The sequence below is a fragment of the Bison bison genome, unplaced genomic scaffold, assembly GCF_000754665.1.
Source record: "Bison bison bison isolate TAMUID 2011002044 unplaced genomic scaffold, Bison_UMD1.0 scf7180017864037, whole genome shotgun sequence".
In the NCBI taxonomy this organism is placed as follows: Eukaryota; Metazoa; Chordata; class Mammalia; order Artiodactyla; family Bovidae; genus Bison; species Bison bison.
In genome coordinates, this window is record NW_011494609.1 from 12,634,818 (window position 1) to 12,651,165 (window position 16,348).

General features: G+C 41.6%; 1 protein-coding gene across 6 annotated transcripts in view; it reads left to right on the forward strand.

Annotated features, from left to right (window-relative positions):
• The window catches only part of NEK11 (NIMA-related kinase 11), a 276,447-nt gene that overhangs the window by 94,755 nt on the left and 165,344 nt on the right, over nucleotides 1–16,348 (forward strand). For 3 of the 6 annotated variants that reach the window (XM_010834960.1, XM_010834964.1, XM_010834962.1), the window contains 4 exons: nucleotides 8,943–9,092; nucleotides 9,186–9,264; nucleotides 9,691–9,726; nucleotides 12,915–13,000. The exons of 1 other annotated variant lie outside the window; for it this stretch is intronic. In XM_010834960.1, the coding sequence (XP_010833262.1) occupies nucleotides 8,943–9,092; nucleotides 9,186–9,264; nucleotides 9,691–9,726; nucleotides 12,915–13,000 (351 nt within the window). The remainder of the gene's footprint in view (nucleotides 1–8,942; nucleotides 9,093–9,185; nucleotides 9,265–9,690; nucleotides 9,727–12,914; nucleotides 13,001–16,348) is intronic. 2 more of the 6 variants (XM_010834961.1, XM_010834966.1) reach the window with 1 other exon arrangement.

Sequence of the window (16,348 nt, forward strand, 5' to 3'; positions counted from 1 at the left end):
GAACTGAACTGATGAAGCATACAGTAAGTTTTTGAGACATATCTATAAGGCAATGTCAAAGTCTAGCAGATCCAAAAATTCTTACAAATGAACTACCGAGACAACAGCAACAGCACAACGGCAAAGCTAAGGAGTTCCTACTTTTAAAATCAACAAAGGATATGGATGGGAAGTTGCCAGAAAAGGACTTTAAAACTCCATTTGGTGAAGAGAAGTTCAATTTACTAGTAAACCAAGAAGTGTGAATTAAAGCAATGAGATACAAGGATTCTCGCCAGTCACTCTTACGGACATGAGTTACAACGTGGATATGAAACTTCTGTTCTAGCTCAACTTCAAGAAGATTGTTGACACACAAGTTGGAATGGTTCCGATAGCCTACCCTGAAAAATGCTTCAGAATGACTGGAATTCATTTGTAAAAACAACAAGGGAAATATCAGAGTTTTTCATTTAGTTCAACAACTTTAAATTCTTAGGCTAAAAAATTCAGAGACATCAGTGGTTCCCCTTGCTTGCAGTTTCTTAATCCACTCATCAACACGCACCTTAGCTTGTATGAGCTGGCCAAGGACTACATGAGTGGAAGCTACAGGAAAATATTCAAGGCACAATTTCTCCTGTCAGCAAGGCATATAAGAATCACCGAACACATCTCTGCCCATTGCTGTGTTATGGCGGATCTTGCCACCAAGAGTCTAAAGGGGATGGAAGTGGATACACAGGAAATTCTTCAGGAAAACTGGATATTTTAGATAATATATTGTATCAACTCTTCTCACTCCCCTTTCTCTGGGCTTGTTATTTGCTTGTTTATTTGCTAAGTGAATAAAGGGATTTATTGACTGTAATTATGGACGAACTGATACTATGTGACTTCTGAGTCTGGGTCACAGAAGATGACACTGTTTCTGTCTGATTCTCTTGAGATCTTTGCTCTTGGAATTCAGCTGCTGTGCTGTGAGAAAGCCTGTGTATAGCACACTGGGAGTGTAGTGTAAGGAATCAAGGCCTCTGGCCTTTAGCCCTGGCCAAGCTTCTAAATGATGGCCAACACCTATCAGCCAGTCATGTGAGTGACTTGGAAATGGATCTTCCAACCTCAACTGAGCTTGCCCAGAAAATGCCGTGGAAAGAAGATTCAAGCTGTCTTTGTCAATTTCTGAGAGAATAAATTCATGAGCAGAATTACTATTATTGTTTGAAGGCACTAGGTTATGAGGTGCTTTATTATTTTTAGTGATGACTAGAATAGGCTTTGTCAGGAGGACAGTAAAGCGGAGTTGAGAGTCAGCTCCTGGTCAGGGTCTCCATTATAACAAGCCGACACCGTTCATTTTCCTTATTTAAGAAGTTTAAGAAGTGACTGAAGAGAAGTGGCTTGTGCAGCACGGCAGTCTGGTACTGCTTGCCGGTGCGTTTGATGGATGGAGCCCAAGAACCTGGGCCTCGGCTGAGAAGCTGGATCGGCAGCTTCTCTGTGTGCCTCAGACCCTCCCTCCATTCTTCCTGACTCCTCTTCTCCTGCTCGCCCCAGCCTTGGACCACCTTCTCACTCCAGCACCATCTTGCCATCCCTCCCATAATTCAGTGGTGTACAGGAGCCAGCTCAGACCAGCTCACAAGACTCCACTACCCACATCTCTTCTGAACCTCACAGAAACCAATAAATGCTTCAAGTTAGGGCTTCCCTTGCCATCCAGAAGCCAGTTTACCAGGATGTCCAGCTCCCTTAGCCTTACTCTGTCTTGCCCATGAGGTAATCACCAAAAGAAAGAAAGATCAAGATAAACATGAAAGTTCTAGACTTTGTCTTCAAAAGATTGGTAGACATAAACTGCCATATGCACAAGGCTCTGATGTAAAAGGTGTGAGCCAGGGTGAGTGTGCAGAGCATCAGCTACAGTCTCAGAGAGTGGATGCTGCTGCTTAGGATGGGAAGGATAGAGAAAAGTCTGACAAAATGCCTTTCAGGCAGAAAGATCCAGTGCCCATGACTGAAGGAGGGGGGGGTCCACTGGGGGAAGAGGGGTGGACCTGCATGGAAGTAGGCTGCAGTGTTAATTTATTAGATGTAAAATTTTCAAAATCTAATTTTTCAAACTCCATTTTGGTGTTTTTTCATTTTCAAAATATACTGGGAATTTGAAAGTAGTTGCAAGTGACCTGGGCCTTCTCTGACTCCTGAAGCCCTTGAGAGCACTATAAGGACATGGAAGTATAGTCCTTCCAAAGGGAAGCTCTGCTCAGTGTCCTCCGGCTAGCTGAGGACAAAGTGTGAGTGTGTGAGTGTGTGTGTGGCGGGGGGGAGGGGATGTGCAATAAATCCACGTGGCTGAAGAGGCAGTCAGGGTTCCTGTGGTGAATGACCATAGTGAGGACCTTGGATTTTACTTTCTGTGGGATGAGAAGCTGCTGAAGACTGTTACATGAGGGGATGGTGTACAAGTTGGTTTTGCTGAAATAACAAAGAGCTCCAAAAATCTCTGAGGTACTTATAAAATGTATTTCTTCTTCACATTACGAGAGAACTACAGGTGGCCTGAGCCTCTGCTCCAGGTTGCAAGCCTGCTCTGCTCCTGCTCCAGTGTCATAGGTCCAGGACCTAGGCTGTGTCCTGGTCTGAAATGAGCCTGTCTAGTGCTCAGAGAAAGAGCAGGGGCATGCAAGATCTTTCATTTCTGTGCATGGATTATTCTGTAGTTGTGGCAGGAGAGCTCAGTAGCTGTGGCACGAGATTTATTTGCTGTGTGACATGTGGAATTTGAGTTCCCTAACCAAGGATGGAACCTGCATCCCCGCTGCACTGCAAGGCAGATTCTTAACCACTGAACCACCAGGAAGTCCTAAGGCTAAGGCCATCTTAAAAGAGCCTCTGGAGACTGTCAAAGATGATGAAAGCCATTGGAACACAACCATTCGCTCAAAGTGTAAAGTATCTTTTTTAAAAAAAGAATTTTATTGGAGTGTGGTTGATTTACAATGTTATGTTAGTTTCTTGTGTACAGCAAAGTGAATCATTTATTTTTGTCGTTGTTGTTCAGTTGCTAAGTCATGTCTGATTCTTAGAGACCCCGTGGACTGTAGCATGCCAGGCTCCTCTGTCCTTCACCATCTCCCGGAATTTGCTCAGATTCATGTCCATAGAGTCAGTGATGCTATCTAACCATATCATCCTCTGCCACCCCCTTCTCCTTTTGCCTTCAATCTTTCCTAGCATCAGGGTCTTTTCCAATGAGTCAGCGCTTCACATCAGGTGACCAAGGTATTAGAACTTCGGCTTCAGCATCAGTTCTTCCAATGAATACTCAGGGTTGATTTCCTTTAGTGTTGACTGGTTTGATCTCCTTGAAGTCCAAGGGACTCTCAAGAGTCTACTCCAGCATCACAGTTCAAAAGAATCAATTCTTCGGTGCTCAGCCTTCTTTATGGTCCAACTCTCACATCCATACTTGACCACTGGAAAAAGCATAGCTTTGACTAGATGGACTTTTGTCAGCAAAGTGATGTTTCTGCTTTTTAATACACTGTCTAGGTTGTACATATACATATACCTACTCTTTTTTAGATTCTTCTCCCATATGGGTCATTACAGAGCATTGGGCAGAGTTTCCGGTGTTATACAGCAGGTTCTTATTATTATCTGTTTTATATATAGTAGCATGTGTATGTCATTCCCCCAATTCCAATTTACCCCTCCTCCCCTTACCCTCTGGTAACTGTAAGTTTGTTTTCTACATCTGTAACTTTATTTCTGTCTTGTAAATAAGTTCATTTGTACCCTTCTTTAGATTCCAACATGTGAAGTCTCTTATGTCACATGAGCAAGGCATGCTGCTGCCACAAGCAGCCTCTGTGCAGCGAGGGGCTGAGTAACAGTTGGCATTGGAAAGATGCTTTCATCATGGTTGCCAACCCACTTCTCGACCCAGCTTTGAACGCTACACATGTTTATTTCCCAGACTTTATGGTTTGTGTGGAGTCTATGACCATGACCCCAAGAACAGCTAACGATCAAAAAATCTTTCCCTTTTGTTTCCCCTCTGCCCTGTGATCTTCCTGCTGCAGTCCCTTTAGGCCTTACCCTGGGGTTTCTCGCATTCCCTCTGATTTTGGATTGGGCAGAACCCCTATGAGTTTTAGCTGCTGTTCTTAGATTGGCCCCCTGTGCTTTTCAGGGAGTACCTGTTGACTGTTTTGAGGGTCTTCTGTTGTTTTGTCTCTCAGTCACTCACTCCATTGACTCTGCTGCTTCTCACACAGATGCTGACATTACGCAGGTCACGTGGCAATTGTGACTTGTCTCCATATACTTGTACCTTGAGGCTCAAGGAGATACTTTGTCACCTAACTTTGTTGAAAATGTTGGCCCTGGTTTTAAGTTTTGCTATCTAGCTGCTCTGTTTTACATGAGGATTCAAGGAAGATACGGAAACTATGCTCCCAATGTAACCACCATTTCTCCCCAAATACTCAGACCTAGCATTCTAACAAATTCCCTGGGAGATTTGTATGCACATTAAAGCTTGGGAAGAACCACTACAGATTCTGGGATATGATTGGCCCTTAATAGATAGTAGTTATTAATATATACTTCTTAAAATTTGTTCAAGCAGCCCCAGAGACATTCATCATATTGACTGAGTTTATGTTGATTTTCAACATTACTACACTAAAGACTTGTTTAGGGTAACATATTAAAACAAAACCTGCTATACTTGTATTCAATTTCTATTACTCTACTTATTCAGCTGCTTAAATTATATATACTCTTTTCCAGATGGATATGTTAGGGTAGTCCTTGCTTATACCAAGTAAACATATTATCTAGAAGATCAGTAAAATTTCCATCACTAAAGTCATGCACCACTGTGGGGTAGGCTCTTCTCTGCAGAATCAGGGCAAATTTCAAAGAGTAAAATTTATTCATCTTGAGACAAGACAAAGTCAGAGTTACATTTGCAATTCATTATCAATCTGTGCTTCAGAAATCCTCTGGGCAGTTCTGGTCGATTTGGACAGATGGCAAGTTTATGGAATTCAGGTATAATTTGCTTCACACACCTGATCCCAGTCTTCCTTTTCACTGCCACATTCACCCCCTCAGGGATGTATTTGTTTACTTCTTCACAGTTGGCTGTATTTTGCAGGGGGTGGGGGTGGGGGAAGGAATGCAAGTTGCAGGCTTCTAAGTAAAATATATCTCTTGTTTTTTTCAACTCATCTCCTGGCCCCTGACCCTTCCCTGCTGTTGCATTGCCATATTTAAGACCTGGGAGTCAAATAAGAGAAAAGCTTTCAAAAAGGATAGAAGTGATGAGTTTGAGATAATGTAATTATTCCCATGTAGATATGCCTGGTTGTAAACTGGAGAAAATTAAAACATAGACATATAGCTACATATATGTATAGTCATTAGAATACAAAGTATACATAGTAGATGGATTGTAAAACTGGTACAGGATAATCAAAAAATCTTTTGCCCCAAATGTCATCAAAGTTTCTGCGATCATATTGTCTCATATTTCATTTACTGGCTCCCGTGCCAGATAGGTGCACTGGGACCATAGCAGATCCCTTTCCACAAGTTCAGTTCAGTTCAGTTCAGTAGCTCAGTCGTGTCCGACTCTTTGCGACCTCATGAATCACAGCAGGCCAGGCCTCCCTGTCCATCACCAACTCCCGAAGTTCACCCAGACTCATGTCCATCGAGTCAGTGATGCCATCCAGCCATCTCATCCTCTGTCATCCCCTTCTCCTCCTGCCCCCAATCCCTCCCAGCATCAGAGTCTTTTCCAATGAGTCAACTCTTCTCATGAGGTGGCCAAAGTACTGGAGTTTCCGCTTTAGCATCATTCCTTCCAAAGAAATCCCAGGGCTGATCTCTTTCAGAATGGACTGGTTGGATCTCCTTGCAGTCCAAGGGACTCTCAAGAGTCTTCTCCAACACCACAGTTCAAAAGCATCAATTCTTCGGCGCTCAGCCTTCTTCACAGTCCAACTCTCACATCCATACATGACCACAGGAAAAACCATAGCCTTGACTAGACGGACCTTTGTTGGCAAAGTAATGTCTCTGCTTTTGAATATGCTATCCCGAAGTCTCCGTGTGCTGCAGCACAGCCAATATCAGTAGCTCAAAATAAAATAGGTAAATGGAAAGCAGCATGCATTCAGTGTAGCTGAGAGGATTTCCAAAAAAAAGGAGTAGTTTTGCATCAAAATTGATTACCGAGTTGTCCTCTAAATCTAATTGTTCCATGGTCTATCTAGCCAGATAGTTCCTCATCTTTTTATAACCCCAATACATTCGTCAAGTATGACTCAGGTAGAATTATGTCTTCATGAAACCCAGATTTGACTTTGTGAATAGATGTTTATAATTTTAATGAAGTCCATTTTTGTTCATGCTTTTTGCATTTTACTTAAAAAAATCTTTACTTACACCAAGATCAGGCAGATGTTTACCTGTTTTCTCTTTTATGACTCTATTTTCATTTAGACCCACCTTTAATTGGTTTTTGTGCTTGAATATGATGTGAGAGAGGCATTCGTATGTAATATTTTCCATATGGATGTTCAACTGTCCTAGCATAATTTATTAAAAAGATCATCTTTCTCTCTACCACAGTGCAGTTTATCTTTGCATTAGTCAACTAGTTGACTATGTGCAGATCTGGTTTGATCTGTATTTTGTTCCACTGCTATATTTTTTTCTTCCTCGCCAGTATCATACTTTCATAAGAAATGTAACTTCATAATAATCTTGCTGTTTGGTAATACAGAACCTCCAAACTTATTCATCTTCAGTTGCCTTGGCTACCCTTTTCCTTTTGTAATTCCATGTAAACTTTAGAGTCAGCTACAAAAAAGTCTGCTAGGATTTGGATTTATATTGCATTAGATCTATAGATGTTCTGGGGAAAATTGATATCTTCAGAATATTGAATGTCCCAATCCAAGAGTGTGAATTTATCCCTTCCTTTTTTTTTTTTTTTAAAATTTCTCTCAGCAGAGTACTAAGGCTATAGTGAAGCGTCTTGCACATGTTGTGTTTAATTTATTCCTACATATTTGACATTTTGTGATGTTAATGTAAAGGACATTTAAAATTTTGTTTTAAAATTTATCTCAGGCTTATAGAAATGACCTTTGTATCCAACAACCTTGCTAAATTCAATTGTTAATTCTGGTAGTTTGTAGTGTCTTTTGACCTTTTTGATATCCATAATCATGTTGAAATGCTTAATGACAGTTTGTCTTCTTTTTAATCTTCACATCTCACTTGTTTTATGTTCTTTTGTCCTTTCTTGCTTTTTTGGTTTTAATTTAATTTTTATTGTTTGATTTTTTTCCCTCTAGTAACTGGTTAGTTTTACACTTGTCAGTTATACATTGTTTTACCATTCTTCTGGTGGTAACTCTGCTGCTAATACTGCTGCTAAGTCACTTCAGTCGTGTCCGACTCTGTGCGACCCCATAGACAGCAGCCCACCAGGCTCCCCCGTCCCTGGGATTCTCCAGGCAAGAACACTGGAGTGAGTTGCCATTTCCTTCTCCAGTGCATGAAAGTGAAAAGTGAAAGTGAAGTTGCTCATTCGTGTCTGACTCTTAGTGACCCCATGGACTGCAGCCCACCAGGCTCCTCCAGGCAGGCAAAAGTACTGAAGTGGGGTGCCATTGCCTTCTCCGCCTCTTATTTCTAGTATTCTATAATGGGAATAGTCTCAGATTTGAAAAGAAAAGTACTTAACTCAAGAGTCAGTTTAACTTAAACCAAATCATTTAACTTCTCTGAGCCAGTTTCATCATGTCAAAAAGGGGGAAAATATGTTATTGGCTCTATTTCACTGGGAAATTATGAGGCTCTGTTGAGATCTGTATGAAAGCGCTTTGTAATATGTAAAGTACCAATCATTTAAAAATTTTTAGTGTTATTATTTACTGGAACAGAAACATTTTCAATGTATGCATCCAGGATTTTCTTACAAATGCACATTTTGTTGAACACCCACAAAATGGTTAAAAAGACAGTATTCATGTATGTATGTATATATTGATAATATACTTTGCCTTTTATGTTTGAAGTTACATAAAACACAGGTACACAAGGTCAGTGGCAAATTTATTTCTGATCTTTCAAACAACTAATAAGAAAAGGGAGACCTGGCTAGTTATATAATTAAAAATACCCAGAAGGTAAAATTAACCCATTATTCAGGAGAAAAATTCTTTCCTAACACTAAGTTCAGGCAGAAATTTCCCCTTAGTTTTCTTAATGATGTAGATTATTTAAAATATTTTTCTACTGGTTTAGAGATGAGTGATTTGCATAGTTATTACAAATTACTGTTGGACTGATCTAGAACCTTAATATTCTGTTTCATATTCCTGAAGGGAGAATTTATGCATATTAATATGAGCTGCAGGCAACCACTCTCCCACCCTATTTGCAAATGGATTCTATTTAGAAAACTAATAAAGATATCAGCTTCCTTTTCAAAATTCTTGGGCACACATTAGAGGGAAGGCTAGGCTAATAAATTTAAATTTCATTTTGCATATATAACACTAACTGAACTGCCTTAGGAAGACAGTTTTTATCTGCATTTTATTTTTCCTTCAAAGAGGTTAATTCAAAGATTCCTTACTACCTTTATCAAATATTTATTGAGTCCCTACTCTGTATAGGCATATTCCTGTTGGATTGTTTGCTCTCCTCTGACAAAAGGTGTTCATTCAAACTTGCATTTTGTGCTTTCTTCTTTCAGTTTTTCCTTTTTTTTTTTTTTTTAATAAACATGTATTTAAGTAGAAAACAAAGTGTATGTTAGTGCCTCACATCCAGTGCCCTAGCACATCTGAGGTTTTGTACTTTGTATGATGATCAAATTTAAAAGAGGACATTTATTCCTCATTCAGATTCTTTGACTATGTCTTCAGGTCCCTGGCATGCATTTTGTATGAGATGTGCTGCATGAATCATGCATTCACTGGCTCCAATTTCTTATCCATTGTTTTAAAAATTGTTGAAGGAGACACTCCTTCTCTCCCTGAGAGATACCCAAGACAGCTGAATGCCATTATGGAAAGGTATGGAAAGAAATGTATTGCTGCATAAACAATTTTAAATTGTGCTTACATTTTAGTTCACTTGAAAAATAATCTTCTTTTTAAACATTACAGCATGTTGAACAAGAGTCCTTCATTGAGACCATCTGCAATAGAAATTCTAAAACTTCCTTACATAGATGAACAACTACAGGTATTTAAAATGAAAGGGATACTGGGAAGTACATATTAGCATTTATATATCTTCTAGGACTTGAAGATGTGCTGCATTAAAGAATCAGTCAGAAAGAAGAAACAAGAAATATTTTAAAAGCTGGGGGAAATTGTTAGTAGTCAGTCTCTTTGCCAAAGTAGGTGTATGGACTCCAGTTCCCTGGTGCCCCAGATATGAGAAGTTAGAATTGTAATTTTCTCCCTAACAGCAATATCCGTCCTTAAGAACTCTTGACTCACAAATCTTTTCTCGATACTTTGTAAGTGTATTCCTGCCAGTATAGCAATGTTCTACTAATGATGCAAAATCTGAAGGTTTCATTAGGCCTTTATTATTCTACTCCTTTATTTTGTATCCTAATAATACTTTTTATTACTTAGCTGAGTTTATTTTGTTTTCCTGTAGATTAGACATTCTGATGCAGAGAATCTGCCTTCAATGGTAAGAAAATAGAAAATTATATCCTTTCAGGAGGTTTTGTTTTTGTTTGTTTGTTTTAGATTTTATAGGCTTTTATAATCCAAATCCCTCAGGGAGATTTCCTTTAATTTTATGAATAATTTTAAGTGGACCCATAAAGCAGTCATTCACCTTCACAAATGGGCACACCTTTTCATCAGTATCCAGTTCTCAGTCCACAGGAAGCAGGGATGCTGACTTGATGTGCAGTTGTTAGTGGAGCACCCGGGATTGTGCTGACATTCCAGGGCTGGGGGGAGGTTGATTAAATGACAGGCATAGATATGGCTTCTGTCCTTTGAAGCTTGACTGCTAGTAAGAGGATCCAATAACCGAGTAAAAGTAAGCAAGTAAATAAAATAATTGTAAACTATCAGAAGCACTACGAAGAAAGAAAACAGGATGCTGTGAAATACAGTAAAGGAAGGGCTTTGTTGGTCAGAGAAGGAGCAGGTTGACGTTGCAACATCAGTGAGACAATGAGAAGCAGCCAGCCCTACAGAAGCCTGAGTGAGAATGTTGGGATCACATGGAGTGGGTGCTACAAAGCTCTGACTTTGGTGATATTCCCTGGAGGAGGAACCCCTAAAGATGTGAGATGAGGCATGACAGGAAGAGGAGGTGGTAGGAGCTCCCTGCTGCTTGTAGCTCTCCCTGAATATAGCTGTCCTCTTGTCTGAGGGCAGACTTCTGAGAAGAGGCTGGTTATTGTGATCAAAACCACAATGAAGGGTATGTGAGCTGACAAACAAACAATTCACAAGGTATCCAATGGATTCCCTGGGAATAGGGTGAGACAAGTGAGGCATTTGCCCTGGTGCAAAATTAAAGAGGATGCCCAAAACTCGGTAATCAAGATAAACTGTGTTGTAATGCAATGTTAAAAAAATCCAAAGTGATGCTAATAAAAAATCCATAGTATCAAAGTACTGAAAGTTCAAGGACAGGATCCAACAAGGCTAGGATTAAGGTGAAGCTAAAATGAAGCAGGACACTGCAGAGCTTTCCCAGAGATGAAAGTCCCTCCATGGCCACTGTCACTGTAGAAAAAGGCCTTTTTAGTCTCCTAGCTCTCGCCTGAGTTCCAAAATGAAGACTCAAACTGTTACTAATTAGAGAAATGAGGGAATGCAGAAACAAAAGAAAAGCAGTCAAGCAAGAAAAGTAAGATAGCCTAAATAATAGTTCCATGAGTCCTAGGTCTCCCCCCAAGGGATATATATAATGATCTGTTGCATACCTTTGAGTTGTTCTGCAGAATCTAAGACCCCCTACCCAGGTGGTGACTATATGATGACCACCAGTACATAGACCTCAGACTGGTTGATGATTAAGATTTCCAAAACACCACCCTACCTGTCACCTCACCATCTACCAGTCCTAAGGAAGTCTCTGAGCTGCAACCCTTGCCCCAAACGTTGCCTTTAAAAAACCTTCCCTAATGTCCTGTACACACTGCTATATTCAAAACGGATAACCAACAAGGACCTATTGTTTAGCACATGGAACTCTCCTCAGAGTTCTGTGCCAGAGTGGATGGAGGGAGGGTTTGGGGAGAATGGATACATGTACGTGTACGGCTGAGTCCCTTCACTGTTCACCTGACTCTACCACAACATTGTGAGTCGGCTGTACGCCAACACACACATTTAAAGTTTGGGGAAAAAAACAACCCTTCCCTGAAAGCTATCAGGGATTTTGGGTCTTTTGAATATTAGGTGCCCATTCTCCTTTCTTGGCACCCTGCAATAAACACTGTACTTTGCTGCACCACAATCTGGTGTCAGTAAATTGGTTTTGCTGGCAAGTAGACCTAAGGTCAGCTTGAAAAGAAAGTGAGGTGGAATGGTGCAAGTTCAGGACTGGGTTTGATATTGTATTCTCCAAGGCTTTTTGTCATTAATTAAAAAAATGTTATTGTATTAAAATATTATTTATCTTAGTTACTGAGTTTCTTGTACCCCTTAAATTTGCACCTGAGAGGCGAGTGCCCTCTGACCCTAGTCCTGGCCCTGGTGATGCTGAAACTTAGCCTCTGTGCACCAGTTCTGAGTCAAATGTTGGAGACAAGAGTTTGGGGTGAGGTAGAAAAGAATAGCTTTATTGCTTTGTCAGACAAAGGGGGACACAGTGGGCTCATGCCCTCAAAACTGTGTGTTCCAACCCAGGGGTCCTGGTGGCTCAGACAGTAAAGCGTCTGCCTACAATGCGGAAGACCGGGGTTCAATTCCTGGGTTGGGAAGATCTCCTGGAGAAGGAAATAGCAACCCAGTCCAGTATTCTTGCCTGGAAAATCCCATGGTTAGAGGAGCCTGGTAGGCTACAGTCCATCGGGTGGCAAAGAGTCAGACTGAGCGACTTCACTTTCACTTTTCACTTTATAGCAATGGCTCAAGGGTGGGGTTACTGATAAGGGTCAGGGTGTGTGCAGGGCCTTCACTCCTTTAGTCTGATCTCAAGTGATCTCCTGATGAGCTTCTGTGGTCCCTGAGATTATCAAACTGTGACCTCTGTGGAATGAGGAATGCTTCCTCAAGTAGTTAACATCTTCCATGTATTCAGGGTTTTAGTTCTACAGAAGAGCTCAGAGATACTGTTATATGCGTCCCTCGAGGGGGAACCAGGGCTCCGCCCCAAGGCTGCACTGTTGTGTTTTGCCTACTCCTCCCTTGTCTCTGCATCCCCTCCCTTCCCTGATCTACAGCTATTTGAACCTGCCCTTGGGAATCAGGGAAGGTCATGGAGGCTGAGTCTGTTCCCTGTAAACGAGAGAAACAGGTAACACAGATAGACTTTCTTGCCCAGGAGCCCCATGAGTTTCTGCTTGGTTTCACTGGGAGTGAAGACATTGTCCGCTAACAGCCCTGAGGTGGGAGAAAGCTGTGTGTTCTTGGAGCTGAGAAAAGGCCTATCTGTGTCTTTGTGACTGGAAGTGAGAGAGCAGGAAGAGCAATATGAGGTTAGAGAGGTGGGCAGGGGCCTGACCCCACAGGAGCTGCTGTGTAATGTTTTAAACCCTTTACAGAAGGAAAAATGTTACTGGTGGGTTTGATTTCAAGCCCCAGACACGGTCAATAGTATCACACATCAGAAAAGGCCCCTGGTCATTTTATGCCTCTTCATCCCTGAAGAGGATTCTTTAAGGCATGATATGGCTGTTCTTTTTTCAGGACCTGATGTGTCGATATTCAGAAATGGCCCTGGAAGACAAGAATTTGAATAGTCAGGAGGAGGCAACTTATATAATTAATGCTGTGTAAGTAATTGCTTTATTTAAAAAAAGCCCATTGAGTATAAATGTTAAATGCATTTATCTTAAAAAATCTATTAGTGATAAGCTGACTGCATGGAGTATCCTAGAATTCACTTAAGTCTTGCCAAGAAATTAAGGAGCTTCAGTAACTTGATGTTTCAAATCCCTTTGCCCGAGGTGGTAGCAAATTGAAACCATAAAAGGTTAAACCTCTACAAACCTCTACAAACCATAAAAGTTTAAACCTCTACAAAGCTACAAAGCTTACAGATCTGCAGGGTAGCTCTGCAGTTGCACTGTAAGTATATAAAGAAATTTATCTTTCAAGCATTTAGTGACATTTATGCTTATGAACATTCAGATTAAGCATAAATGGCTATCACATATTGTTTATTTAACAGGAACTGGCAGAGTATCTATTGAAAAGTTGACATTGTGGAGTCTTGGAATGATTGAAAATAAGCCAGAATTTACTTTCTTGAGATGTACATAAGAACTAGAGAATGTGTGTTTCATATTTCTCTCTCCTGCCTGATTCAGAGTTCCTATGCCATAACTTACAAGAGCCTAGAATACTATTTTATGTCAGAATAGCCATGTGCAGCTGTGCAGGCTGTTACTGCACAACTCCAGAGGGCACCACTGATGAGACCAAATCTATAATTTTGCTCACGGAACTGTATTTAATTTTGTGAGGACCCAATGAGAGTGACAGTCCCTCCCAGAGCTGTGCAAGGCTGTGAAGTAAGAACTTTAGCCATTAACAGCTTGATCTTCAAGGCCAAATTACACAAATATGCTTCTCTATCTCCCAGTCCGGTGGTTTGTCAACTGTGCTGTGTTTGTCTTCCATATCCACATTCAAACTGAGGGAACTGGGCCACCAAAGGTATTCAGTCATTTTTTAATGCATGGTTTCCAGTTAAAATACCCTGTACCTTAAGAGATATATCTTTAGGCATGCTCCTGTAACCTAGTTTTCTTGGGTTACTACCTAATTTTTCAAGAGTGCTTGGAACTTCTCATTTTATTTTGTTAACAGGATACGTGACAATAGTAGATACCTTATCTTTAAAATAATGGACTTACTTGAGCTATCAATTTGCACTGTAATTGTGAAACAGTTTGCCTGTCCTTACAATTTTCGTGTGCTCGGATTCAATTCTTTGGGTGGTCTTTCACATTATGAGATATTGATTTCAAATTGTCACTGTTATTTTCAAGATATATGACTCTGTTTTGAGGGTTCTTTTTGGTCTTACAAAGACTAAGGGCATATGTATTCCTGAAAACTGCATGGCCCCTGGAGGTTCTGGTCCAAACTATATTCCAGACGAATGAGAACTGCCTAGTAATCATTAAAATTTCCTCATAGTGTTTCTTCAGGAGGGAGTTGAGTGCAAAAGGCGTTCCATTATTGGGCTATAATCAAGCCAAATGCCATTAAGAATGTGGCCGCAGACCTTTCAGTACATTTAACATATGCATATTACTTTAACTGAAGAAAGAGGCTCTTGAATAATATTGGCTAACATTTTCAGAGTTAATGACCGTATGCTTTGCTCTGTTATAAGCTCTTTGCCTGAATTAGCTCATTTAACCTCAAAGTGACCGTATAAAATAGGTACTATAATTAGTATTATTTAAATGATCATAGAGAGCTTAAGTAACTTGTCTAAAGGCATATAGCATGTAGCCTAATGCAGGAAACCCTGGTTCAATTCTTGGGTTGGGAAGATCTGCTGGAGAAGGGATAGGCTACCCACTCTAGTGTTCTTGGGCTTACCTGGTGGCTCAAATGGTAAAGAATCCGCCTGCAATGCGGGAGACCTGGGTTCTATCCCTGGGTTGGGAAGATCCTCTGGAGAAGGGAAAGGCTACCCACTCCAGTATTCTAGCCTGGAGAATTCCATGAACTATATATTCCATGGGGTTGCAAAGAATCAGACACGACTGAGTGACTTTCACTTTCACTTTGAGAGCTAGGATATGAACCCAGTGAATGTTCTTAACCACACAATTAATCACTATGCCATGAAAATACCTACTGGGGAGGGGGGGCTTTCAAGATGGCAGAGGAGTGAGATGTGGAGATCATCTTCCTCCCCATAAATAAATAAAAAATACGTCTGTATGTGGAACAGCTCCTACAGAGCATCTACTGAACACTGGCAGAAGACCTCTAAGCTAATCTCCATGTAACAGGGTAGGGCAAAAGAAATCAGAAAAAAAAAAAAAAAAGAGCCAGAGGGATCAGGACAGGGGATCAGGACAGCACCTGTGCTTCAGGGAGGGATCTATAAAGGAGGAAAAGTTTCCACACACTTGGAAACCCCCTCATGGAGGGAAATGGGGGCAGCTTCAGAGCCTCAGAGGGGGGAGCATAGCAACAGGTGAGCAGAAGGCAAAGCAGAGAGAATTCAGTACAGGGATCAGTGCTGACCAGCACTTCCCAGCCTGAGATGCTTGTTTGCATGCCTGCCATGGTGAGTTGGGGCTGGGTGTTGAGGCTCAGTCTTTGGAGTCAGGCCCTAGGAAGAGGACAGGTTTAACTGCCATGAAGATAGACTGCTGCTGCTGCTAAGTCTCTTCAGTCATGTCCAACTCTGTGCGACCCCATAGACGGCAGCCAACCAGGCTCCCCCGTCCCTGGGATTCTCCAGGAAAGAACACTGGAGTGTGTTGCCATTTCCTTCTCCAATGCATAAAAGTGAAAAGTGAAAGTCAAGTCACTCAATCGTGTCCAACTCTTAGCAACCCTGTGGACTGCAGCCTACCAGGCTCCTCCGCCCACAGTTGAGGGAGTCCAGGGGAAAGCCTGGGCCAGCCAGAGAGACAAGGGACTTTCTAACTCTGAACGCTTGCAGATGGCAGGACACCACCTTTATAAGTGCCAGAGGCAGGATGGGCCACTGCTGCAATCTGTGACCCCAGGAGTGGGTGTGAAGGCTGCTGCAACTGCCATCAAGCTGTGAGCAGGCAGGTTACTGCCCATACCTTACTGGGAGCCTGTGTAGTCTGGCACTACCGAGGGACCCACAAGCTGGGGCCAACTTCCCTGGGAAAGCATATTACTTGCCTCAGGCTGTAGCAAATCCCTGCAGGCCTCTGCTACCACAGACACTCCTCACATATCCCAGCTGTGTCTGCTGTGCCTCTCCTGCTCCCCAGCCCGACTGAACAATGAGCCCTACGCAGCTGCTGCATTTGCTTCCCTGGTGGCTCAGCTGGTAAAGAATCTGCCTGCAATGCAAGAAACATGGATTTGACCCCTGGGTTGGGAAAATCCGCTGGAGAAGGGAACGGGCTACCCACTCCAGTCTTCTGGCCTTGAGAATTGCATGGACTGTA